Below are 26907 nucleotides of genomic sequence, written 5' to 3' on the forward strand. Positions count from 1 at the left end.
TCTCTGGAGCCGTGTTAGGTACAGAAGTGAGAACGAGCAGCTGTGTGTGGTGGATTGACCAGGTCAACTTGAAGGAAGAATCGGGTTTGGGGAGAAGTGAGGACAAACGAGAATCTCAGTTTTGAGGATTTGGGGGCATTTTCACTTTGGCAGTGAGAAACCAGTGACAGTTCTGAACAGCTCCACAGTTCTGTGTGTGTGTGTGTGTGTGTGTGTGTGTGTGTGTGTGTGTATAGGTATATGTATATGTAAACATCCCCCTAATGTTTCCTAGACCTCTCCAGGTGTATAAAATAGGGAAAAAAAATTTGATGGTGAAATTATATCTCTTGTTAATTTGAGCCTGTGGGTACGGGGGACCCCATGTGCCCTGTTAGTTTGCCAGCAGTGATTGTCCTACTACCTCACATGTGGGATTTAGGCCTCCTGCCCCAGGCCCTGGCCCTACCACCGAGGTACAGTTCAGTGGCTGGCACACTTTTTTATTTGAAGCCAAACCTTTATCTAAGGAATTGGTCTTTACTAGGCTACTACATTAAAAGTTCTTTCTGAATGTAGTTTATGAGGATGGGAAAGAGTTGGCAATGCAAGAAGAAAAAAATTAATTTTTAATCAAAGACAGGAAAATGTGCATCTCAGGTCTTTGTCCATCCATCTCCCTGCTGACTTCCTCTGTTTTACTCATCACACACTGAGGAGTCTGGCTTGACAGGACACTGGACTCCCCCCAGGTGAGATGCAGTTGGAGAAGTTTGGTTGAAGTACAGATGTTTAGAATTCCAGAGGCTAGTGATGTTTTCTGGAAATAGCCAGGCATATGGCACCTAAATCTGGACCTTTTAGTTGTCTGGACATTTGTCATTTCTAAGGACTCCTTGTCGGGGGAATGCTAAAGGGTGGTATGTGACACAGTCTTTTCTTCAGAGAGGCAGTGAGTGTTTGAGGAGGAGGATGGCGTGGGGAGGGGCTTAGCATGAGCTGGCGGACTTTTCAGACAAGGCCTGCCAGTCTAAGGATCACTGTTTCAGGAACATCAGGTTTCATTTAGTGGCTGAGCTTCTCAGTCCCAGTGTCATAAGAGAGCAGAGCATGAGAAGACACAAGAGAACCGATTTTTGTTGAGCTTTTATGTACCAGGTGCCCCCATTCACTTCCCCTGTGGGGCCCAGAGAGGTAGAGTTAAGGATATACCTCGTTAGCTTTGCCAGAATAAAAGGCTCCATTGCTAAAGCAGATTCTTGTCCAAGGCTGCCCAGCCACAGGATGTGTGCCCTTCCCACAAACCCAGTGGCCACTCGGTGTGAGAAAATGTTTGTCATCTTGTCCTGTCCCTTTGTGGCCTCTTCAAGAAACAGAGATGTAGGATACGGAATACACAGGATAGAAAACCACTGAGCCTCAAGGACATGTCTCTTACATTAATTGGTGACTTACGATGGTTTTACATTATATTTAGTTTCTTTCTCCTTTGAGAAATTTCTGAATAATGGACTGGTTTGATTTCATCAGGAATGAAACCCATGTTCTCTAGCCAAGGGCCCTGAGAGGCCAGCCCCTCAGGGTGGACCCAGACCCTGCCCTGCTGCCAGCAGGGCCTCTTCTGCTCTACACTCCCTCGGCCCCTGCATGTCCTCTCTGCCTCCATGTCCAGGCTCAGGGTACAGCCTTACCAACAGGCCGGCGACTGTCACTAGCTCAGGGCAGGGAGTGGGGTGACACCATCCCCAGGAGACCCTGTGATGCAGTCCCCAGCTGAGACAGGTATTTGGGATTACTTGTTTTGTAGTTAATCTTTGCTTATATCACTCCGTAGTGTCTCTGCCCACTAGAGTGGGAGTGGCTTACGCTGTATCTCCAGGGCTCTGCGAGAGCACACGGTTCACATTTATCCAGCGGTTGGCGCTCTCTGCCCCTACAGACATACTGTGTGGAAGACGAAAGCAGCATCTGAGGATACACGGGTTACAGGCATTTGGGGCAGAGTTTGTGAGAGTAAATGTCAGGCACCTGTGTTTTATTTGGATGAGGATACAGCCAGCTTGTAGGCAGCCTAGGAGACTTCCGTGGAGCAGGCTTGGCTCATTTGCCTTTATTCCATGACTTTATATGATGTTTGTGCTTGGTAAGGACTTTTTAAAAACCTGTGACACTTACAGCTTCTTCAGTTGAAGTCACTTATTAAGATTGTCATTCTGAAAAACTTCTAGTCAGTAAAACAGGTCATTATTTCAGAGTAAACTTTTAAAAGAAAGAAAATTCTATTTGGTTTCCCTACCCCCTAAATTCCCGCACACCCCAGCAGCTAAAGTTCATAGTTTCCTTTGGTTCTTTGTCCTTTTGTCCCTGAACTTTATCTCACAGTCTCACGCCCTCCTTGTGATCTCTCTATATTGGCTGAAAGTATTTAGTGACATGAAATAAGCTTTTAAAATGTGCAAGGTTCTTTGTCAGACACTAGCTTTTTAAGAAGCCTGGTCTCCTGGGAGACAGCACAAATGGTCATGAGCCAGTGTGGTGTCACAGTCCCCACCCACGTCCTACGGTGCCCCCGTGACATGTCAGTCATGGTTGGACGTGGTCAGTCTCGTAGACTATGCACTGAAGCAGGAAAAGGGGACACGACTTTTCATTCTTTGCCTCCAGTTTCCTCTAGAAGGGACATATGCTATGTCCCACACACTTTTTTTTTTTTTTTTAGATTTTATTTGTTTATGAGAGAAAGAGAATGAGAGAGAGGAGGGGGAGGAGCAGAGGGAGAAGGGACAAGCAGACTCCATACTGAGTGTGGAGCCTGATGTGGGGCTTTGATCTCAGGACCCCGAGGTCATGACCTGAGCCGAAACCAAGAGTCTGACGCTCAGCCTACTGAGCCACCCAGGTGCCCCCCCATACACATATTTGATAACATAACCAAATCAAGAGACATGGCCATGACCAGCTCCAGAGAGGGTAAGGGGGATCCAGAGATACTGAAAGTGAACTAAACTTCCATTCTCCTCTTGTAGGTAATGTGTACTTTGTAGGTAATTAAGAAACTGTGGCCACAGGTATTTCCTTATAAGATTTCTCAGCTAGAGTTTTATTTTTTTGTTAACACATAATGTGTTATTTGCTTCAGGGGTACAGGTCTGTGAGTCATCAGCCTTACACAATTCACAGCGCTCACCGTGGCACATACTAAACCTAGTTTGCTTAGTTGTACTGTAAAGATTTTTCTGTTTTTTCCCTTGTTTTTTATTGTTTTTATTCTGTAAAACTTCGGGGGTTTTTTGTGGGGAGAGAATTGTTTTGTTTTGCTTCACCACTGTATTAAAATCTGCTTTTTTTTTTCACGAGTTTTTCCATGCCAGAGCCCAGAGTAACTCAGCTGCATTCTCTTCAGTGCTCTTACGGTTCTGTACCAGGTGTGTTCACTGGATCTAGAGTACAGCTCTTCAGTGGGGGTCTAGATATGTTTTTGCAGATGGCTAGCTGGTTTTGCCCTGAAGAATCCCTTTTCCCCGCTGGTCTGCAGTGCAGTGGCTGTCACATATTAAGTTCTCAGCCTGTGATGGGGCAGGTGGCAATGCCAAGTAGGAGGTGGAACTGGGTATTTCCTGTTTGTCTAGCTTTAGGGATGGGGCCCGGTCTAGAAGATCTGTTGGGAAAGTGTGTGTCAGAATGTGGGTCCACAGTTCTGATCTGTTCTCTTGTCTGGGGACCGCAGTTAGGAGGACTGCTGGCAGGGGAGGTGTCTCTGCTAACATTTAACTATGGACGATGTGAAGGGACAAGGAGGGGAGGGGCAAATACAGCCAGACACTTGGAGATTTAGTGAACAACACTAGGCAGGGTAACAGATATGTCATGGACTCTCTAGAAGGGAGGGAGATAGAGCCTGTAGGTTCCCTCCAATGCCAAGTTGGTGGTTCAGTCTATCCAGTATGGAAACTGTATTATCACTTAGATTCATACAGCCCCACAATGCCGGCCTTCCCTCAGCCTGAAGGCCTTTCTGGAAGTGGCACGACGACTAGCATACTTTCTGTCAAATGCTCTCACATTTACTTGCAGGAAACCAAGTTAGAGCATATTAAATTGATTGAAACTCACTCTGAATCTAAATCCTAACCTTGGACACCTACATTTACATACTTGGATTAATTATCTGGGGGAGTTTCTTGATGTCATGCTGTTTTAAAGTCAGTAGGAAAACTTACAGGAGTGCCGGAAAAGTATGTCTGTTTTGTACAAATAAGATGATGGAACAATTCAAGTACTAGAAGAAGTACCGAGAGTATTTGGGTGGTAACAAAGGCAAAAATCTGATTACAAAGACTTTACAAAAGAGTAGCATCCCAAATGCAAATTAATACCAAATGATAAACATGGAAAGCATGGCCCCCCGTGACAAAGGGCTGACACATAAATGTCTACAAGATGACGTGTCTGTGAGACTTGACCAGACGACACTTTGTGCTCTGACCAGCAGTCCCTCTACCTGGGCTTCCTCCCGGGCAGACCTTTCCTACAGATGTGAACAGAGATGAGCACAGTGATTTAGCGCAGTCCGTGGTAGAGATGGGAGGCAGCCTAAATGTCCAGTAATAGGAACTGGCTTGTGAAATGCTAGAACTAGTACCATGGAGGGCGAGAAAGCCCAATGCCATCTGAAATGGTGACAGAAAGGAATGTGAAAAGATAGAGAGCCCATGTCCCCCCTTCTATAAAGAAAAATGAATGTGCACACACGCATCTCTGTGCAGCGCCTAGAAAAGAGGCTCACAGATGTATACCGGGTGTTAGATTATTTCTGGGTGGCATTATCATACATAACAAAAGGAAAGACAAAGAGAGATCTTGCCTTTTGTTTTCATTGTCTTTTTGTCTTACATGAGTATGGATTGCTTGTATCATAGAGTCACTTTAAAAGAACACCTTTATTCAAATATGCCTGGTCTTATAGATCATATAAACTTATGATCTATAAGCCATCTAAATACTGGAACTGGGGGGCCCTGGGTGGCTCAGTCATTAAGCATCTGCCTTCGGCTCGGGTCATGATCCCAGAGTCCTGGGATGGAGCCCCACATCGGGCTCCCTGCTCAGCAGGTGGCCTGCTTCTCCCTCTCCCACTCCCTCTGCTTGTGTTCCCTCTCTCGCTGTGTCTTTCTCTGTCAAATAAATAAAATCTTGAAACATTAAAAAAAAAAAATATATGCCTGGTCATCAGCGATGTCAATGTGCCTCATTCCCACGTGCTTGCTTTCGTTCTCTCTCCCTCCTATAAGCATAGAGCAGACTTAGACTTGGAGGTAGGATAATGTACATGGCAGTCGCATCTTCAGAAACACATGCGCAGGGACCCAGCTACCACCATGAGGAGCAGTAACTTCAGCCACAGCTCAGCAGCATAGCGCACAACATCGCATCTGTGGGCTCTCGGTGGGAATGGGGCCTGGAGTGCACCGCGGGCTCCTCTGCAGCCCTGGCAGAGAGGGTCAGAGGAGGCCGAGGCCCCGCCACCAGCACCACGCACCTTCCAGCCCTGGGACTTGTAGAAGGGTCACGTTAGGGGTATGGGCAGAGTAGCACATGTGGTTGCAGTGTGAGGACACTAGTGCACTGGGGGGCAGGAGGCCAGAATTGAGTGCTGGTTGGGACCAGTCTAGCTGAGTGCCAAGTAAGCCGTGGAATGAGGGGCTAGATGGGTCTGTGGCAGCAGGCATGATTTGGAGAGCCTGTTATCTCTTTCTCTCTGTGTTGCAGCCTCCCAAAGTGAAATGCCTGACCAGGATCTGGCACCCCAACATCACAGAGACAGGCGAAATATGTCTAAGGTGGGTTTCTCTTCTTTCCCATCTTCTGTGTTTGTGAGCACTGTGTGTGAGCATTGGGCTTTCTAACACATAGTCTCACTGAGAGGAAATTTTGAGGCTGGGCCCCAATTAGGGTTTCCCAAACCGTCCTCAGGCCTTTGGGCTGCACTCCAGTGACTGGAAGATCTCCCATTCCCACCCTACCCCCCAGCCTGCCGCCACCTCCAGACCCACATCCTCCTGGGCCCTCTGGTGGCCAAGACCCCTGCTGGTGCTCCCCCTAGGGCTCCTTATCCTTTTCCCCTCCTGTTGTAATGAGATACTGCAATTTCTCCACATGGCTGATTTTAGCTAAGAAGGAAAAGAAGGATTTATAAAATCCGGGGATAGGGGATGTAGATGGCAAGTTTAAGACCTGGGTGTTTGTATTTAAGATGGCCTCTCCTTACCGAAATTGTCTTAAAGTGCGTAAAGCAGGAAAGCTCTCCCAGAGCTTCATGTCGGTTGTGGCCTCTGTGTTCCCCCCACCCCCACTGCAGTGGCAGATGATCAGGGATCTGCGACTCCTGCTTCTTGAGGCTGCTGGCCACTAATTTAGGGAACTGGGGAAGGTGTGTGGTTTGTCATTCTTAAGTAAACTTAGCCCTTGGGCTTTATCTTCCTGTGTCTCGTCACTTTATGTAGTAAGACGGCAGTGGGGCTGTGAGGCTGTGGTGCCAGACGGCCTGGGCTGGAACCCGGTGCCTCTGCCAGCAGCAGCAGCGCCAGCAGCGGGGGACTTGGGCAGGTTATATAACCTTCAGCCCCACGCAGAGTCGACATTCGCATTAGTGCCTTGTTCTACTTTCCTCCTGTGACGAAGTCGGTGCCCTGTCATGTCCATCCCCACCCCAGGAACACCAGCCCTGCCTGTGATGGGGGGCTACACACTGCCCGTAGTGCCGGCAAAGCTGGACCCCTCTTTTTCCTCCTCTTTCTCCTCCCCCTCCTCTTTTTTCTTTTTTTAAGGGTTATGTATTTATTTGAGAGAGAACACGCAAGCTGGGAGAGGAGCAGAGGGAGAGCAACAAGCAACCTACCTGCCAAGCGTCAAGCCCTACATGGGGCTTGATCCCAGGACTGAGATCACGACCGGATCCAAAATCAAGAGTCAGATGCTAAACAGACTGTACCACCCAGGCGCCCCCCTTCTCCTTCTTAAAAGCAGTTAGCACCCGGCTCCCCATGCAGCTTGTGTGCAGTGCCCCTGTTCTCCTGTCTGCCTCTTTTTCCATAGACAGTTACAAATGCACTTTCAAGAGGCCACCTTTTCCCCTTCTGTCCCTGAAGTATCACACTTACAAAATCTGACTCCTCCAGCTTCAGGCCATAGATGGCATCCTCTCCAGCCTCCTCCCGCGAGGCCATCGCTGGTGCTTGCTCTCCCGAGAGCCCACTACACACCACCTCCCTGTCACACCCTGCCCTCCACCAGAGTTAATACCAGAGCAGGAATTTCTCTTGTCACTTTTGCTTTCTCTGAGAAATCAGGTTGTTAGGGAAGTAGGAGGAGAACTCAGCGGGCAGTAGCCAGCAGCAAAGGCCAGAAACCTTAAAGGAAGATCACTGATAGATTTAGCCACATTAAAATTCAAAACACAAAAGACCAGCTGGGTTACATCCTTCATGTGTAAAGGTCTTTGCCAATTAGGATATAAAAGACACAGCCACTGGGAAAAGCAAGCACCCACTACAAGTAGCGACTCACAGGAGAGTTTTGGGTGGGTGGTAAGCACCTGAGGGGTGTTCGGTCTCAGCAGTAGCCAGAGAGAGGCTTGTGGAAACAAGATGCCGCTCACCACTCCTCACATTGCCCTGGTGCAAAAGCAAATACCCAGACCAGGGGAGTGGGGAGCTGTGAGAGAGAGAAGAGAAAGGGGAAGAATGGGCTCTCTCTCATCACAGGAGATATACCTCTGTTGGTCCTTCAGCTTTAAGGTCTACATTTAACTTGTATTTACCCTTGGATTTGTCAGCTACACTTGTAGGGGTTTATTTGTGGGAAAGAATGTGTCAGATTAAAATGCAAAGACCTTGTCATTATTTATGAAAAAACTAGACAGTGTCCAGCAGGGGCTTAACGTAACACTGACTCGTGGCATCTCCTGAACAAAGAGAAAGACGAGCCTGGGTCAGCCCCTCCTGGTCCACAGTGACACCCAGTGGCATCTACCTGGATTCCTCACTCAGCGGCTCTGACCAGTGCCTAGCGCTCTGTGAAGCCTTGTCTAGTACACGGGCCAATTAGCTCTCTTTGTGAGGCTTGCCCTGCCACCAGGGGTCCTTGCCTGCTTTGGGCTCGGGGACAGATGTGTCTATGGGATTCGAGGGCCCTGAGCCAGGACCCTGGTGGTTGCACTTGAGACTTTTTCTCCTGGGCTCCGTGCTTCCAGTGTAGCCCCTGAGGCACTGTCTGATCCCCTGCCTGGTGCCCTCTCTGAGGGCCTGTTACCTGAGCTCCCGCAGGATTCCTGCCTGCTGAGGCTGGGCTGGAACTTGCACAGTGATGGTGTGTTCCCTCCACAGTGTCACTCTGCCCAGACCTGTGGCCTGTAGACTTGAGCACAGCCTGCCTGATTACGGGCATCTTATCTGCCCCTTACCTGCTATCGCCCTGGGTGGGCACAGCTGGCTTCCAGGTTCAGAGCCCTCCTGCTCTGGCTATGCTGTTGACAGAGGTCAGAGGATACTGCCTGCTCAGCCAGTGAAGCTGTCCCCCCCCACCACCCCACCATCAGCTAATGGTGGTCATGCCCAGACGCAGTGGGGGCAGTTGGTATTCTTTGCTTTGTGGGGCTTGCCGGCTGCTGGGGAGACAGGCATTGAACGAGTGAGCCAGTAGATGGCTAAGGATTGTGACAAGGTATGTCAAAAGGACAAAGACAATCAGAACTGACTCCTGTCCCTGCCTCAGTGAGGAGACCTCTCACTGGGTCATATGGACCGCTAGACCTGGCACGTGGCTCCTGAACAGTTACTCAGAAGCTGCAGAGCTTTCGTGGCAACAAGGCCTGCCCCTTGGCAGGGAGGGATGTCTGTAAATAAGTGATAGTGGTCAACTTAAGATTTTATTTATTCTAACTGAACTTCACTGGCAATCAAGATTATAGCACAGTTATATTTTCTCCTGATTTTAACTGACTTACGTGAACTTGAACACGCTCTGGTCCAGAACATCTCTAAGGCACAGAGGGCCTGATACTGCCGTGTGAGCTTAGGAACGGTTCCATACACATTAAAGCAGCAGCAAGATACAGCTCGACAGTGCCAAACTAATTTATTCCCAGAAGGAAACTGGGCAGTAAATTGTAGTTTTTCAAAATGTGGAATAATCATTTCTGTGAGAGTACGTAATGTGCACGTACAGCTGATGGAACAGTGATGGAAATGACCCTCGGGTCCAGCTTAGGAAACAGGACCTCACAGTACCTCCAAAACGCATGTGCACCTTCCCTGAACACGGTCCTCCCACCCACTGGGGAAGAACAACCAGAATTTTTTGCTAATTACCTTTATCCTTCATTTTTCCCTTTTGAACTTAAAAAAAACAAAAACAAAAACAGAGTATTAGAACATGTGCTAGGAGCTGTCATTCTTGTTCACCCGCAGCTCCAGGGAAGCTGCCTGAGTTTGAAGGACTGTCCCCCAGGCCTGTGCCCTTGCTGCTTTGTGCCTTGTTTGCTTTCCTCCATTAGAGAGATGGCAGCACCACCCTCATGGGTCGTTGAGGCATTAGGTGAGGTTAGGATCGTGCTGAAACACATAAGAAGCTCTAAGCATCAGTTGTCATTTTCTGAATATCAAGTTGAGAAGTGCTCTTTTACATTATTTTAAGCATCCTTACTTCCAGCTTAAAACTTCATGTGCATGCAGGATTAAAGACCTGGGTGTATGAGCAATAAACGTGGCACAAGAGATTAGACTTGGGGGTAGAGGTGGCCTTGTACAGGGAGATGGGCACCGGAAGAGAGGTGGGGCCCGGGGAAAGCAGATGTCCTGAAGAGGAGACTCGGGCCCACGGGCTTGGCAGCAGCGGCTTGGCACACCTGCAGTCGTGCGACTGGAGGCTGACTGACCTGCTGACTGCTGTGATTTCTGTCTGTTTCAGTTTACTGAGAGAACATTCGATTGACGGCACTGGCTGGGCTCCCACAAGGACATTAAAGGTAGAGTACAGTGCGCTTGAGCACAGCCCCGGCCTGGAGGCCTCTCCCTCCAGGAACCAGTCTCCTCGCTGTCCCATCCACCCAGATGGCCGGGCACACCCTGCTCCCACCTGCCCACCTGGGGCTGCTTGGCCGAGCCCTTGCCTCGGTCAGTTCTCTGCCCCCAGTTTGTCTCGGGACATTGGGGGGTTCAAGTTACCATCTCTCCTCTCTGCCCTTTACTGTGTGTGTTTTCTATTCTTCCCTTCTCTGTCCCCCAGTCTCGTGTGGTGCCTCACTCTCAGAGGAGATGAGAGCTGCCAGGGTGGGGCGAGGGGGAGGAGGGAAAGGGCAGGTGTGGCCTCCATCTGCTCTGAGTTCCCCTGAGCTAGCCTGGACAGATTGGTGGCAACCCAGAGGCCAGAGTGCCCTGAGGGAGGACCCCACCCAGGGGAGGGCGATGGAGAGGGCCGCTGCTGGGCCTGAACAAGTGGCCCCAGCTGCTTCTGTGGTGTAGGCTCTGGTTGGTTCTGGGGATGCACTCTGTGGGTGCTCCATGAGGCCACCGACTGTGGCTTCAGCTTAGGGCTTCTCTGCCGTGGTATCTGTAGGAAACCTACAGTTTCCTCCTGTTGCCTGAGCTTCTCGTCAGAGGCAGCCAGGGCTTCTGGCTGGTGTTCACTTTGTAGTGAACAGTGCCTGACTCTGGCCATGGTTTCTGCTGGCCAATGAAGCCATCCATGCAGTCATCATAACCTTGGCCCTTCTTGTGCCAGATCCGTGCTGCCCAAAAAAGTGCCCTCCTGCTCCTGGGCTCAGAGGGCAACTGGGTTCCCAGCCTGTGCGTCTCTTTAGCCCGGGACTCAGCACGAAGGCGTCGTCATCCGCACCCGGCCTGTGTTCCCTGGTGACTGTGTCCTCCTCCTCTGCGGCTGACAGTTGTGCCAGGTCAACCTGAAAGGGTTATGGGTGTCAGAGTAGCATGTTTTGGCACTCACAGACTGCCTGACACGTTGCACGATGCCATCTTCCTCTCTGTCTCCCCCCTCCCCATCTCTCTCTTTCAAGAGCAGCATTGTTGCGCATGTGTTAACTTAGGCCCAGTCACGTATGGATTACGAAAGTCGTCCCAGCTAAAACTATTTGTAAGGCGAACTCTGCGCCAAACACACACAACATAAGCGTGGCTGGCACTTCAGATGCTGCGTTGGTTACTGTCCTTTGGGCCCCCAGGGGAACCTGATTGGAACTAGACAGGCCTGAGCCCTGCCCTGCACACAGGTGCTGGGCTTTCTCTCCCCAGCGTCCTTCATACTTTAACTCTTTAGGCCCTGCCTTTGAACAGAGCTGCTGCGGATACACTGACCTCATTCCATATATGCCAGCTTCCTGGTTCACCACTGAGAGACCATCTTCATTCCCACCCCTGGTCCCAGGCAGCTCCACTGCTCTTAGAGAAGGACACTGAGGCCCGGAGAGGTATGCATGGGTCACAGTGGCCCACCAGTGACTGCCTCAGTCCTGGGCCAGGTCTCTTTCTGTCCATGACCACACCTCGTGGGCGACAGCTGCCAACTCTGGTGTGTAGGCAGTATTATTGTGTATCGCCAAGTAGGCGCTTTGGGGGAAGAACACAGGGAAGGAGTTTGGGGCCTGCCCTCAGAGGACACTGCACACTTCCTACAGGCCTGACTCTGGGTCCTCCCCAGGTGTGGTCTCTACTGCCACAGGGCCTGGCCTGTCTTCTCGCCGTACCCCGGACATGTCCTGCCTACTCGGGACTTAGCTTTGGCACAGGGGTCCCTCCACCTGGAAGGTGTTCCCTCCTGCCATTTTTCTACCCGGCAGGCCCCGCTTCCTTTGGGAAGTGTCTCCTCCCTGCTGGCTCCTCTGTGGGAACACATCTGTGGGAGTTCTGCTGACATGCCTGTCTGTCCAACCTCTCCACCAGACAGAGAATGTGTGCTCACCCCCCGCTCCAGCCCCAGGTTCAGCTCACCCCAAAAGGACACGGGTGGATGGCTGAGCCAAAGCAGAGGCGGCAATTAAAATTGCCAACTAGCAGAGTATCAGCTGGGGCTGAGAATTGGCCTGATTTAGAAGACAAGACTCGAGCTGGTGACAGGGAAGGCTGAGAGGGAATTTGCAGTTGAATCACAGATGACAAGTCAGTCCAGAGAGAGCACATTGGTTTTCCACCTTATTTTAATGAGAATTTCTGACCTTTGAATGTTAGGAAGTGTTTATCACTTTTTTTTTTTTAAGGTAATTAGAGCAAAATGGTTAGAGGCCTGTGGGACTGTGGGTAATTAGCTTATCTCTAGTCCCCAAGAGGGCACAAAAACAACAGATTTTGTTGTAAAGATGACTCTTCAGAAGTCCCACACTGTACTGGAAGGTGAGGAGGAGGAGGTGATGGAAGGGGGAGGTTCTCCTGAGCAGACACAGCCTGTGGGCTCCCTGGGCTGGGTCTCGAGGGTACTTTGATTCAGTAATTACTTCCTGTGACTGCCCCCTCCAGATTTCCCAAGTCTGTTGTCATATTGGAGACAAGTTATTTTAAATTTCTGTCTTTAGGAAAAACAGCACACTAAAGATAAATTCTGACCTACCACAGTCTATATTTCTCGGTCAAGGGTTTGAAACACTAAGTGCACAGGAGCCTGAAACTTGTTTTCTTCTTTCTTTCTCATTCCAGGATGTTGTTTGGGGATTAAACTCTTTGTTTACTGTAAGTATATTGACCAGAATCCCAAGTTTTTCTTGAGTCCTCTGACTACTGCTTTTAAACATCACACTAAGGATGACCTGGAGAGATTAAAAACAGCACCCTGTAGACACTGAACTCCTTCTTTCTGTAGGATTTGTAGGAGACAGAGGAACAGTGAGATGGGAACCAAGGGGGCTTTGGGGTGGCACCTGGGGAGGTCATCAGGGAGGGAAGGGCCGGGGCCACGGCCTCCTTCACGGGGGCGGCTCTTCCTCTGTGGGCGCTGGGCCCACCCCGCTCCATGTCTGCCCTCGCCATCAGCCCTCTTCCCTCCCAGGTGTCCTGGTTTGGGTGAAGAAGTGTGGTCACCTGACCTCTAGGCTTTTCACAAACCCAGAACCTTAGAACCATTCTCTCCTCAGTGATGAGCTGCTGAAGTTTGCTATCTGCAGAAAACAGCCCATCACAGGCAGGGGCTGGAGGGCAGGAGGGGGTCAGGGAGAAGCTAAAAGCTGCTCTTTGGATTTTTTTTAATTTAATATTATTCTTTTGAGTTATTGCTCTTTGATCATAAAAGAGCTTTAGAAGAAATGAGCCTCAGGGATCTGTCTGTGGGGTGGGGCGAGAAGCTGTGCTGCTTTTGATAAAACTTGACCCTCCATGAAAACGAGCCCACCCCGTCCAGACCTCAGAATGGGCGGGTCATTGGAGGGGCAGCTTCCTGGCCCATGGCAGGTGTGCTGACACGACACTGGCATCTGGGGCCAGGCTGCTGTCCTAGGTCACAGAGCTCTTCTCTTACCAGCAGCAAAGTAAAAAGCAGCAGAGCCTCAAAATTAGACCCCCAGGGCCCTGCCTCCCTCTGCCTTCTCATCTGTTGTCCCAGGTGATCCCTGTAGCAGAAGCAGCAAGCCCAGCACTTCTGTCTTCTGCCCTCCCTTCACCTCCGGGGAAGGTAGTGCTATCATTCTGTTATGGTCCTGGTTTGGCTTTTTCATGAATGTGCACAGTTTTACTTCTAGAGCCATGAAGGCTGCAGGAGGATTTAAAATCTTCCCAGCAGGTCACACTGCTTTTTCATTGATTGAGCCTTTAATCTGACGCAGTCCCTGTCTCTCCAGTGCTCTACATTCTAGAGGGCCAACCGAAATTGCTGATTAAGCCTGTAGTGGTTGTTCCAGCCAATATGTTCATCTTAGGTCAGATACATGGTAAGGAAGATGGAGAGTTTGGTGTGTCTGGTGGTTTTCATATGCCCTGGGCATCTCATCTATGTGCTTTATATTTTTCCCTGTTTCTAGGACTTGAAGTCTAATTGTTCAACTTTACAAGTGATCATAGAGACTTAAGAGTTTTCCTTGCTATATTTGTAACATATTGGTCATACCTCATATTTATTTCCAAATCAGAAATATAGCCCCCAAATTAAACATTTCTCCTGAGGGAGAAGTACAGTTGTCTTTACAGACGACTCTGGAAAGCAGTGACTTCTCATAAGAACAAATCTCACTACCTTGGTTTTTAAGAAGGGGAGTAGGCAGTATAAAGATAAAACATGGCCTCCAATTTGAAATCCATGTTGTTTCTCATGGGGAGAGGGGAGTAGCCATTCCAGGGTTTTCTTCTTAAGATTTTATTTTTTTTTAAGTACTTTCTATACCCAACATGGGGCTCAAACTCATAACCCCGAGATCAAGAGTCTCATGCTCCAAACCCTACCTCAGGGTTTTCTAACGTAGAAATGCCTGGGGACAGGGTCCTCCTGGCACTATCCTGCCTTCAGGCTCCACACCCCATCTCTGTTGGGTATGAGTGTCATGCTGTGAAGGGGAATAAAAAGATAAAGGGAAGATCTGGTTAAGGTCAGTGTAGAAGCCACAAACTTAGAGAAGCAAAGATGTTTGTCACAAATTAAAAGAAGAGATGAATTTTGGAGGAAAAAATGGGACTTTTATTTGGAAATGCTCATAATGAAAGTGGTTCTTTACATCAAAAAGAGCCTTAGAACTCAATGTGATCACTATCCTTCATTTTCACCAAACTTTGGACAGTTGTATATAAACATCGTGATCTTTCAGTCAGCGGTTCACCGACGTTCAGAAAGCACCTCGTAGACCGTGGGCGTCCATCACAGGACCTGGGATCCATAATGGGATCGCTCTACTCTCCAGCTTCTCCTGTTTACTGAGTAGACTTCTGTCATCTGGCTCAGAAAATGAAGACTTGTGACAGCAGAAAAACAGATTCTTTCCGTTGTTTACTTTGGGTTTCTCTCTTTTTAAGGATCTTTTGAATTTTGATGATCCACTGAATATTGAGGCTGCAGAACATCATTTGAGGGACAAGGTAAGCTAGTGGTAGTGATCGAGGTTGATGGATTTGCCAAAAAGATGATTAGCGGCTCTTGCTCAGATAAGTAGGAGGCTGAGAATGGTAGGTCCATGCCTGGAATTGAAAGCAGTTGATTGATAAGTAATGTGTTGTGATAAATGTGAGTAAAGTGCTTGACCCAAGGTCAGACAGAAGTGTTCCTATTAGATGTGATTTCCTAGTAGAATTCAGTCTGAGGGATTTAAAACAGGCCACTGTTACTTCACTGGATTGACAGTATGGGGATACAGCGTTCACACTGTCGGGTCCTCCAGCGTGCCTATGCACTGCGGTGCCCAATGCATTTCCATCCAAAATAATGAGGTCCTGTTAATTATTACTAATCATCAGTTCCTTTTTTTTTTTAAACTTTTTTCTTCCAAATCAGTGCATAAACCCTTACCCATTCTAGGAGCTAATAGTCCATAAAGTGGCTCTACCGTACATTTTTCAACCATTCTCTGAGTGGTGGGCGCTCAGGTTTTCTCCCAACTACAGATGATAATACAGTCAGTATCCCTCTTGTGCACATCCTTAGAAGTGCATGGACGAGGAGTTGGGAGCAGGAGTAGGAGTCTGGGAATGGCTGTGGGATCGGAACAAGGCTGTTTGAGGTTGTGCAGCTTCACTTGGGGCCAGGCTCTTTAGCCAGTAAGGCCTCAGCAGACAATCCTGCAGGGCTAACCTGGTTTAGTCCTAGAGCCTCAAATTTTTCTGAATTTGAATTTTCTGAACCGGCTTCCCTGTGAATCCTTGCCACCCTAGAATCAGCCACCCGAGGCTGTTACCCAACACCTGCCTGGAGTCTAGAAAGTTCTAAATGCCGTCAGCTTCGTTCTAAATACAGTGCTGAAGAGCAGGGGCTTCTGTCTCTGGGAGACCTGTGACGGGCCAGAGCAGGGGGCATTTTAAATGTGCCATGTGTGATGTTTGCTACTACCGAAGAGCGGGCACCGCCAGAGCCGCACTGCTGGGTACGTACCCTGGCAGGGGCTCACCAGACCAGCAGGCACAGCAGGGAAACCGTGAGCCGTGCAGGGTCAGTGGGTGCTTCTGCTCAGGCAGAGGAGGCTGGGAACAGCAGAGGCCTTCAGCAGGTGTGCCATGGCATCAGGCGGCCCTGGGCATGGGCGTCCCCTCCGGCCATTCTCATGGCCTCGCCCACCCACAGCAGTCAGTCCCCCATACCGCCTGTGCTGGCTCTCACTGCCTGGCAAAGCCTTGGTTTGTCCACTGCGATGACAAGCCCTTGCAGGTGTGCTCCTGCCCGCTACCCCCCGCACCCCTGCACCTTTTCAGGTGGCTCCATTCACATTGGACCTCTACCTGTCACTGTCCCTGACATGGACTTCCCCGCTGAGCACTGTCTTACAGGCCGAGTCAGGAAGAGAAATCGATAATGATGGGAACACTTACAGGGCCAGGTGGAGAAAGACCAGTTATAAATGGTCTATCATTTTATTTTCTTCAAAGGTTGCTTCCTGCTCTTTGTGTGAAATAAGGGGAAGACTTGTATTTATGAACTGTTGGCCCCAGTATGGTGGACCTAAAATCCTCCAGACAGTGATGCCTCCACATGAGTCCCCAGACCCCAGCCCCATCCTCATGCTGAGTCATGATGACAGCTATTGAACTTGCTGCTTTATTTTGTGCTCATTGTTCACCCCAAGTTGGATTGGTGGCCACTGAAATGCCAGGGGAGGGGCTGATGCTCAGGATCAACTCATGAACGGACAGTCCCTGTCCAGAGCGGACATGCTAGCAGAGGCAGAGCATAGATGAGGAAACATAAGCATGTGGTGGATGGAGGCCTGGGGGCCGGGGACAGTGGTGGGTCTTGCTGTTTTATGTAGCGTGCTCAGAGAAGGCCTTTCTGACAAGATGTGAGTAGAGATCAGATGTGAACCAAATGGGTATCAGGACAGAGTATTCTGGAGAATGTTACAGTAGTGTAAGGGCCCTAAGGTAGGAATGTGCTAGGGGTGTTGAGGGAGGAGGACACAGACTGGCGTGACTAGAGCTGGGGGGGCAGGACGGCGGTGATTTGACAGCAGCAGCTTCCTCGGGTGGCCCTCCCAAGCCCTATCCCACCCACATCCCAGAGAGCATTTATTCTCCTGACATCTCCACAGGGGAGGGACTCTTGTTATCCCTGATCTGCTGAGGAATCAGAGCCACCATGGAGGTAACAGACTTGCCAGGAAGGGGCAGAACCCAAGATGTGAATGCAGGCAGTCTGGCTCCAGAGTCTGTAGTCTTCCTGTGGCCTCTGCTCTGTGGGCCCTCAGGCAGAGGAAGGAGAGGAAAGCAGCAGAGGCTGAGCACAGAGGGCTTCTGGAGGCCATGAGCTCTGGGCTTTGTCCGGGACCAGGAGAGAGCAGAGGGGGTGAGACTGAGCACCTGAGGGCAGGACGGTGGGGGAGCAGTGCCTGTGCGGTCTGCACATCCCACGAGCTGTGACTGTGGCTCCCTAGCGGCTGACGGTGCTGTTGGCTTCTGGGTCCTGTGGGAATGACCAAGTCAGGGCTTGTGGGAGTCCTTTCCACAAGTGCAGGCTCAGCAGCTCTCCATTTCCTCACCTGAGATGGCAGACAAGCCACCAAACCATTTTCAGACCTTAAAACCAGGAACCCACCCTGACTTTGAATGGGTCACCATGTGAATTAAGTGTGGCAGAAGAGGAGGCCTCCTCCTTGTTCTGCCCCCTTTTAGACGCCGCTCCAGGCAAGGACTGGCCACAAGAGGGTGCAGCCAGCACAGCGCCTACCAGGGGCTCTGTGGCCTGTGGCCTTATCTGTCATGTGATGCGACTGAAGCAGTGTGACCCCATGGCCGTCCTACAACACCTAGTAGCCGTGTTGTGGGAGTAAGAGGGTTGAGTTCCACCTGTCAGATCACAGTGTCTTGAACACTGAAGGCATGTGTTCTGGGATGGGCAAGCTCCAAGTCCCTCATGGCGCATGTGGCCCCGGGGGGCCCTTGCTCAGTCCTACAAGGCCAAGGAACTCTGGTCTTAACATTAGACCTGAGGGGCACACCTTGGGCATTTTCCTGCCCATACTGGCCTGGGGACACCAAGGGCCACACTGTCCTCTCTTCACCAGGGAATCAGTCCAGGCGCGCAGGGGGCCTCTGCTTGATGCCTGGCGGTGGGTGGGGGTTGCTCTTCTGGGCACAGTAGTCACTCGGATGGTGGGCTTCACTCACACCATGAAAAGTGGGCATGTTTTAAATAGGCAACAGGGTCTGGGGGGGTGGTTCTAGGAAGACAGATCTGGGCACGCGTCCTCGGAGAACAGCAACTCTGACTCATCTGCATTTGAGGTCAAGAGCCTTGTCTTGACCTACACTGCCACCTTGACCATACTCTGGCCCTCACTTTCCCCATTTGCAAAACAAAGGGTCTTAGACTGCCTTCCACTCAGAGCTTCTGTGTTTGGGTCCCCACCCACAGCCCTCCCAGCACAGTGGCCCCCATGGCCTGCGCACAGCCTCCTGCACATAGCAGGCCCCTGGAGTCCTAGGGAGAGGGCATCCTGCTCCTTGGGCTTCTGATTATCCTGCAGCCTTGGTGGCTGGGGGGCGGGAGGTGGGGTGGGGGTTGGAGGCCAAGTCCTTCCTATGCTCTGGAGAGCTTGCAGTGGCTTCTTGACTTGGGCGGGTCCCACTTGTTCTGTTCTGTGTTTCCCTCGCTAACTCGCTCTCCCTTCTTCCTTCTCTCTCTGATCCCTCTCGCTCCACAGGAGGACTTCCGGAATAAAGTGGAAGACTACATGAAGCGTTATGCCAGATGATAGGAGGAGGAGACAGTGGGGCTGTGGACTGTGTGTTGTAGGCTTGTCTCCAACCTCAACCAAGAGGGAGCTCCCCCTCCCCAGTCCTCGTGCTCCCCTCAGACCCACAGGGTCATCCACATCCTGTGACCATGCTGTCCCGAGGAAGAACCTCTTCACGACTGCCCATTGTAGATGGAGAGTCCCACATAAATACAGCAAGAAAATGTGTTTGGGGTTCTAAAGAGTTGTCTGCTTCCCTTAACATGTTTACTTTTTGGAAACTGTACTGTATAGGCTATTGATGAGATTCCTGAAAAGTTGTAACGAACTCAGAATTGAGGCTAGCGCTTGCTTCTCCCCCTTTTCCCAAAGTCCTTCCCTGCACAAGTGATGCTGATGATGTGCTCAGTGTAGCTCGCAGAGGGGAAATAAGAAACCCGCTACATACTGTGATTGGATGCACATTCTCTTAGCTCCTCCCACGGATGTTGGCCCTGCCTAGATGTTGTGAAGCTTCCCAGAATGCATAGTCATTCACTGTAGATCTCTTACTGAAATGCGTATTTTATTTAATGTAAGTATATTTTGGAACAGATTTGTAATTTGTACAATTTAATGCTTTAATTATTTTTTTCTATTCTCATTTAGTTTGTATTTTCATTGTATAGAGCAGACAGAAAGATGTTGGGTCAAGCAACTATTGAAGAGAAATACAAAGAAAATATGAAAGACACATTATTCCTTCTGTCCAAATGAAACAAGAATTTGGCTTTTAAAAATCAGCTCTTGCTTTTGGGTCCAGATGGCATGAGGAAGTCTTGGAACCCTTGGAAGCTAGATCTGGATGATAACTGAAAAAGAGAAAGGAAAGGAAAAAGGCAGGGAGCCCTTTCTCACATGCTGCCCAGAGGAAACTGGTGGGAGCCCAGACCGGCCAGGGACTTGGTGTTTGCACAGCAGTCTTGTGGTTGTGAGCCAGTGGGCAATGCCAGAGAGTCAGAGCCTCATGTACTGAGGGACAGGAGGGGTACCTCAGCAATCAGCCACCAGTGTGTGAAGTCACTGAGACAGTACCTGTGGCTTTCTGAGACTGCTGTGCTTCTGGGCGGTCTGGGGGCCGGGAATCAGAAGCAGCAGCAGCACGTAGCCGTCCGTATTCCAGCAGGCCCATGTTGGGTAAGAACACTAAGGAGGCAGATGGATTACTCCAGCATTTAGACATCTGGACGAGTGAAATCAAATGCAAAATAAATGCTTGTATGGTTTTCACCTGCTGCCTGCCTGGCACACTCAAGTTCACTGACAGCCTCCTTTGACCTCTGGATTCCCCCGTCTTCCATCTGCCCAGTCTGGATTGTTGTTCTTAATTTATAATACAGTCTGATTATGAGGTCAGTCTTCCTGGAGATCGGCAGGGAAGGAATATATGCTGTGCTTCCCATTTGTAATCAGGAATTGTACCCATTAGATTGGGGCGGGGGTTGGGGGCTGATTGATGGGCCACACTGGTGCACGGAGCAGGAAGAGTGGGGCTGCATCGATGGCACACTGGCCTCTTGGAGGCTCAGGGCCTGTGAGAAGACAACAGTAATCTCCCCTCCTAAAGCCTGTGAGAGGCACTGTAACTTACACACTTTTAATTGGAACTCTGGCCGGTGTCCCAGGAACCTGGTCAGCTGGACCCAGGGCTGGCCTTTGCTCGGTAGGTCTGCAGCCAGCAGCTGGCCTGCCCACACACCTGAGTCCTGACGCCCCTCACAGCTGTTGGGGCAACTCCCAGGCTGCACAGCTGGGGGTGCAGATGGAGGTGAAGAAGGGACGTCAGCACCCACGGGTGAATGGAAATAACGGGTGTTGTAGGTAAAGGAATGGAAGGGACACCTGTTCTGGATCAGAGATCCAGTAATTCTTCAAAAATGACTTTTCTGCGTGACAGAATCATCCCTCTCTGTCCAGTGGAAATCCTTCAGGGCCCTGCCCTTTACCCCATCTTGTTAAGAACACCACCCAGCCTGGCCCATCGAGGCAGAGAACTGATGCTGTGCTGCCTACTTGGCCGGGGGCGGGGGGGGGGGGCAGCATGGCATCGTTTAGTGGCTGCAGAACCCTGACTTCCAGGCCTTTTTGGTTTCTTGAGATCTCTCCACTCAGACCAAAGGAACACTTCAGGTTCTGGATCATGTGTTCCACCAGCCCGGTGAGAATAGATTTCTTGTCTTCCCAGGGTGGGTGTACTAAGCCAGACGGGAGTGGAGCAGGCCCTTGGGACATGAAGCTCCAAGATTTCTCCAATGTCCACTTGTGTCCCCATAACTCTGCTGCTTAGAATTTGATGGGTCGGCAGCATGTTTTTCGGGCGCGCTCAGGAGGAAGCAGTTCCCGGATAGACCTGTCAGAAGGAAAGGCTCACATCTCCCCTTCCCTCAAGCACACCACCTGCACATTACCTCCCTTCGAAGTCATAAGGAGCTGGGGCGAGTGTATGGCTCCAGTGTCGAGTGCTAACGTGTCTGCGTCCCTTGCTCCTAATCTGTGTTTTCATTCACTGTATTTGGAGTGTTGGCAGAGCTCTGGCTCAGGGCAGTACCTTGGGTTCTGCTTAACAAGACCCCCTGATTCATCTACTATCATTTACAAGCACTGACAGGCTCAGAGGGCTGTTTGTGATTTCTGCCATTGCAGATGAAGCCAGGTTTGGCACCTGCTAGAGCAGTCGTGTGACAGAAGTTCATGAGAAAGCTTTGTAGAGAGCTGGTTCAGCGCATTTGCGGGAGCTAAAATAGTTTGAACATACAGTCTTTAAAAGGAATATATACCTTGGTATTTACTAGTTTAAACGTTTCATTTTTCCTGTGCCCTTAGTCTGCCAAACTTCCACACCGTCGTGGGTACGGGAGGCAAAAGCATGCTAGTCATGACCTGGCTGCCCCCAGACCAGTCCACAGAGTCCGGGCCACCTGGGAGCAGAGCCAGCATGTCTTCCTCCGATGGCATCGGAAACAGATGGAACAGCCCTTCTGCTGGGCTCTGGAGTTGAACAACAACAACAACAAAATCCCAGAGGGCAAACAAACTCCAGGCAGTGGTCATCTGTAAGATCTGTTAAACTTGTTCAAAGGACATGCCCGCTGTTCTCTAGGGTTGCTCTGTTACCTCTCACAGCCTTTTAAAAAGTTGATGTGAAAAAAAAAATCGCAAATTCCTACAAAATCAGACTTCTTGCAGATTTATCAGAATCTACCAGAATTTTTTTAATGTAAACTTCAACCATTTGTAAAATTGGTTAGCCACCAATTGCAGCCTTTAACGAAACTCTTCCAGCAAGTACGGTCTATTCCAGGAGTGTTTTCACTTCATCCACTTAAAAAATGTTTCTCCTTGGAAAAAAAATGTTTCTCCTTGGAAAATCAGGTTTGTCATAAGTTCATTATTCTTCATGAAAGTGTGTCTAGCAAAATGCTAATAGTCTTAGCAAAATAACGTTTTTTCCTTTCCCTTTGCCAAAGAACCTGTAAAATGAGAGCACTCCCTTTCCTCCCTCCTTACTCCCTTTCCTCCTCCTTACTCCCCTTTCCTCCCTCAAAGTAACAGCAGCTAATTCACAGGCTTCCGTGGTGCCCAGTGAAGGCCCCACTCATGCCCTGGGTTTCCGTGGGTTACCAAAACTGATGAATTGAAAGAATTGTGGTTTGAAAAAAGTTATTCAAAAAGCCCAGTGATAAACAAAAAAAACCAGTGATGAAGGCATTTGGGGAACTCACTTTGTTAATGTCTATTTATTCATGTTAAGCTGTATAAAGGACTGAATTATCTTTTTTTTAATCCACCTTAGGGCTCATTCATTTTCATTGCCAAGTTCACTGAGCCAGAGTTCTTCAGTAAGTTCACTTTTTGGCTTACGTCAGGGCTCTCTGGAAGAAGAGCTTGCCCAAGTGTTCCCAGTGCTCGAGGAGAGACCGGGTTCCGGGCCCCAGCACGGTAGGGCGGGTGCGGTAATTGTCAGGGGCCATTGGCCAGGAAAACTGTACCCATGGATGGCATAGCACCTTGTGTGGCCTCCCCGTCGAGCCACTGGTCCATAGTTAACACCCAGCAGTGTTTCCTCCCCGCTCAGAGGGAGTCTGCTCAGTCTCTGGCCTCACAGGATTGACTCGTCTTGTGCAGTTTCCGGTGTTGGGTTTTTATCCTCTTGGGGTCAGACCTCATTGACCTGGCTCCCCACTCCGCTCCCATGCACACCACATGGTACTTGTCAGTTGTTCTTCCCAAACATCTCTTTAAAAATTCATTCCAACCTCAAGAGCCCTGTTCACCTGTGTCCTTCCCTCCACCCCCCCACTCCCAACCAGGGTAAGGCTGAGGAGCCGTAAGGTGGGGGCAGTCCCGTGGGTGAAGAGCCAGTATCCTGTTCCTGAGGCGTTTCAGCCTCAAGTGAGTCTGAGAAGAGACAACCTGTCTCCCTGGGCTGGTTCTTGATGGATCGGGAGCAGGTGGAGTCCAGTGAGCATGGATCCCACTGTGGTTGCTGTGCGCCTTGCCAGACCAGTCAGTGAGGTGTGTAAAACACCACAGTTGATGCAGGAGAGCAGCACGACGGAGGGAGACCTGGCCGACATGCCAGAGAGACCAGAACAAACTGGTGGGATGGCCTCCACGTCCTCCCCACTTTGCCGCCAGAGGGCTTTCACCAAGCCTTTCACCAAGCCACATCTTCCCATTGCCTCCAGAATAAGCCCCCAGGGCTTAGCATAGGAGCACACTGTCACTGGTCACCTGTCCACTCCGCCAGCCCTGCCCTGATGACCCTGCCTGGCCTCAGAGTGCTTCCATGCCTTGTGATGAGCTCCACAGCTGTCTTGCTTGTCCTTTCAAGATCATTCAGGTCATGTGGTGCCGCCACTGGGAAGCCTACCTTACAGGCAGATGGGCAGTTCCCGGGGCATCCTCGTCCTGCCCAGGCTTCCATATGCAGTACTGCCTGTCCCAGGTGTCAGGTGGCATGAGGAGCACAGGACCTTAGCCATCCCACAGTAACTGAAGAGCTTAGTACAATGCCATCACTCACATGGAGTACATCCTCCAGGAGCTTTGGGGCACAAGTACTCTGGCGAGTCTGCTCAAGACAGTCCTGTCACCAGGAGCTGGGCATGCCATTCAGCAAGGCAAGAGCTGTGGGGGGCACCTGCTACCACACAGGAGAGCAAACCTCTGTCCATCAGCTTGCACATGCCAAGTCCGAACAGTCTGAGGAAACTGGAAAGATTCTGTGGAAAGATTCTGTAGAGAAGAAATAATATCAAGCAGGATGAACAGGACATTGGAAGTGGAGTGTGTAGGATTGAAAGAGACTTCAGGGAAGAAAACCACATATTTAGGAAAATGCAGTGAATTGCACCTTTCAGTTGGAATCAGAAAGTCTTAAGGGGACAACAGGCTAAAATGAAAGGACAACAGGATGAAACCATAGCCATTGCAACATCTCCACTGCAGGGCAGGGCAGATGCTGGAAAAAGAGATGATGGTGTGGGGACAAATTTGATGGATTCTTCCAGTGTGCAGAAGAGAATGACAAAGAGGAGCCATCAGAAGGAAGAGAACAGAAAGGACACTTGTACTAGCCTAAGATGGGGTGACAGGGCTGGGGAACCCTATTTCAAAAAGCAAAAAAAAAAAAAAAAAAACTACAGTTTTCTGACGTCAGACACAGGCAAAACAGGACAGCGATCCCTGAGTGAGACCTGGAGTGAGACCCGCCTGGCTCGGACCAGGGAAGGGGAGGCCCAGGTGGACCCCAGCAGGCACTGACCTTGAGATGGAACTAATGATGTAGGAAGGCCAGAGGAGCTAGAGTTCCCAGCAGAGAGGGCCGCAGAGAGAGCCAGCTCTGGAGACCTGCAGTGGGGTCCTCCCAGAGCATCCCTTGGAGACTGACCAGCATGTGTCCCTGAGGAAACTGCCTGCGGGTGGGGAAGAGCATCACCCAACAGGAGAAGAGAAAATGACCCCTGGAGTTCACAGAAGGCCAGGAATTGTCCATGTTCCCCTGAGCCGCAATGGATTTGTGATCTGCGGTGTGCTGGAGAGGGATGAGCTTGGTAATGACAAAATAGATGCTCACGGCTGCACTAGTCCCACTCAAGTGTCTGGAAAGCAAGCCTTAAAGGATCAAGTTATTTCAAAATGAACTGTGTCCCAGAACAAAGACAAACAGGAATTTTTAAAATCCAGATCCTGGATCACCTGAGTAGCTCAGTTGGTTAGGCATCCAACTCTTGATTTTAGCTAAGGTCACAGTCACAGGGTCCTGGGACAGGGCCCTGTGTCTGGATCTGCACTTAGCATGGAGTCTGCTTAAGATTCTCTCCCTTTCCCTCTGCCCCTTCCTCTGCTCGAACACGTGTGCAAGCTCTCTCATAAATAAATCTTTAGAAAATAAAAATACAAAAAAATAAAAATCCAGAACTTGCCACAAGCAGCCCAGCCCAGAAGCCTCTATCTCAGTAAGTCTGAGACTCCCATCCCCTGCCCAGAGGCACCAGGGCAGCCAGACAGCACCTGCCAAAGGAATTCCACACTGAGCCCCTGGCCCCAAAAACCTCTGGCCACCAAACCTAAAATGAAAAATTTACACAGAACTTACATTACAATCTCCTAACATGAAAGACGAAATGTCTGGGACACAGATGGAACCCACTCTTCATACCAAATTACACCCTAAATTGCTTAAATCAGAGCAGAACTATGAAAATCGGGCCAGAAATAAAGACACATGATGCTCAGAGGCACAAAGAGAAAGGTTAACAGCTGATTTCTCATTGGAAACAATGCAAGTGAGAAAACGGAGAAACACCTTTACTAAAAGAAAAAAAAACTCCAGAGGTGCCCGGGTGAGCCACTCAATTAAGGGTCTGCCTTTGGCTCAGGTCATGATCCCAGGGACCTCGGATTGAGTCCCTCATTGGGCTCCTTGCTCAGCGGGGGGCCTGCTTCTCTCTCTCCCTCGGCCCCCTCCCTTTGCTTATGTAGCAAGTGCTTTCTCTCTCAAATAAATAAAATCTTTAAAAAAAAATAGTCAAGCTAAAATTCTTTAGGGAAAGTATGAAAGATGGAGGCAAAATAAAGACTGTCCCCATGCATGCAAAGACTGAAAGTTGCACCAGCAGCCTAGCACTAGAAGAAATTCTGAACGACATCCTCAGACGGAATATAATACGGAATGGCAATGTAGAACCACACCAGGGTGTCACCCTCAATGCTGTGACACTGTGGGCCAGATAATCTGTCATTTGGGGGCAATCCTGTGCATCATAGGGTGTTAGTGGCTTCTACTCACTAGATCCCAGAAGCACCTATCCCCAGTTACGACAACTAAATTATTTCTAGGCATTGTCGAATGTGCCCTGGAGAAAAAGTCACTCTGTGTTGAAAATCACTGTATTGGATAGACTTTTCTTTTCTTTCAAATTTTTTATCCCTTTGTGTTTTTGAGGAATAATCTAAAAGAATTCTTATGCTCAGGTTTTCAGCTCATTAAATTTCTCCTTGTGCCTATTCTATTCAACCCATTTATTGTTTTTCTTTTTTTTAAGTAGACTTTATTGGGGTGCCTGGGTAGCTCAATCAGTTGAGCATCTGCCTTCAGCTCAGGTTTGATCCCAGAGTCCTGGGATTGAGTCCCACATGGGGCTCCCTGCTCAGCTTCTTCCTCTGCCCCTGCCCCCCACTTGTGCTCTCCCTCAAATAAATAAATAAATAAATAACCTTTAAAAATAGATCATTTTTTAAAAGATTTTATTTCTTTTTTTGACAGAGAGAGAAATCACAAGTAGGCAGAGAGGCAGGCAGAGAGAGAGGGAAAAGCAAACTCCCCACTGAGCAGAGAGCCCAATGCGGGGCTCTATCGAAGGACCCTGAGATCATGACCTGAGCCAAAGGCAGAGGCTTAACCCACTGAGCCACCCAGGCACCCCCAAAATAGACTATTTTTTAGAGTGTTTTTAGGTTCACAGCAAAACTGTGAAACTGTGGAAAGTAGAGTTCTCATGTAACCTGCCCCCTATATGTACAAC

The 26907-nt window shown here is 49.7% G+C and overlaps 1 protein-coding gene across 2 annotated transcripts in view; it reads left to right on the forward strand.

Annotated features, from left to right (window-relative positions):
* Nucleotides 1–19433, forward strand: part of LOC111144277 (ubiquitin conjugating enzyme E2 F (putative)) — a 53295-nt gene extending 33862 nt beyond the window's left edge. For both annotated transcript variants that reach the window (XM_022498514.1, XM_022498524.1), the window contains exons 6-10: nt 5749–5819; nt 9946–10003; nt 12681–12713; nt 14976–15038; nt 18806–19433. In XM_022498514.1, coding sequence (XP_022354222.1) covers nt 5749–5819; nt 9946–10003; nt 12681–12713; nt 14976–15038; nt 18806–18856 — 276 coding nt within the window. In that variant the 3' untranslated portion in view covers nt 18857–19433. The remainder of the gene's footprint in view (nt 1–5748; nt 5820–9945; nt 10004–12680; nt 12714–14975; nt 15039–18805) is intronic.
* The last annotated feature ends 7474 nt before the right edge of the window (nt 19434–26907 follow it).

The sequence above is a fragment of the Enhydra lutris genome, unplaced genomic scaffold (assembly GCF_002288905.1).
Source record: "Enhydra lutris kenyoni isolate GAN:26980312 unplaced genomic scaffold, ASM228890v2 scaffoldscaffold1, whole genome shotgun sequence".
In the NCBI taxonomy this organism is placed as follows: Eukaryota; Metazoa; Chordata; class Mammalia; order Carnivora; family Mustelidae; genus Enhydra; species Enhydra lutris.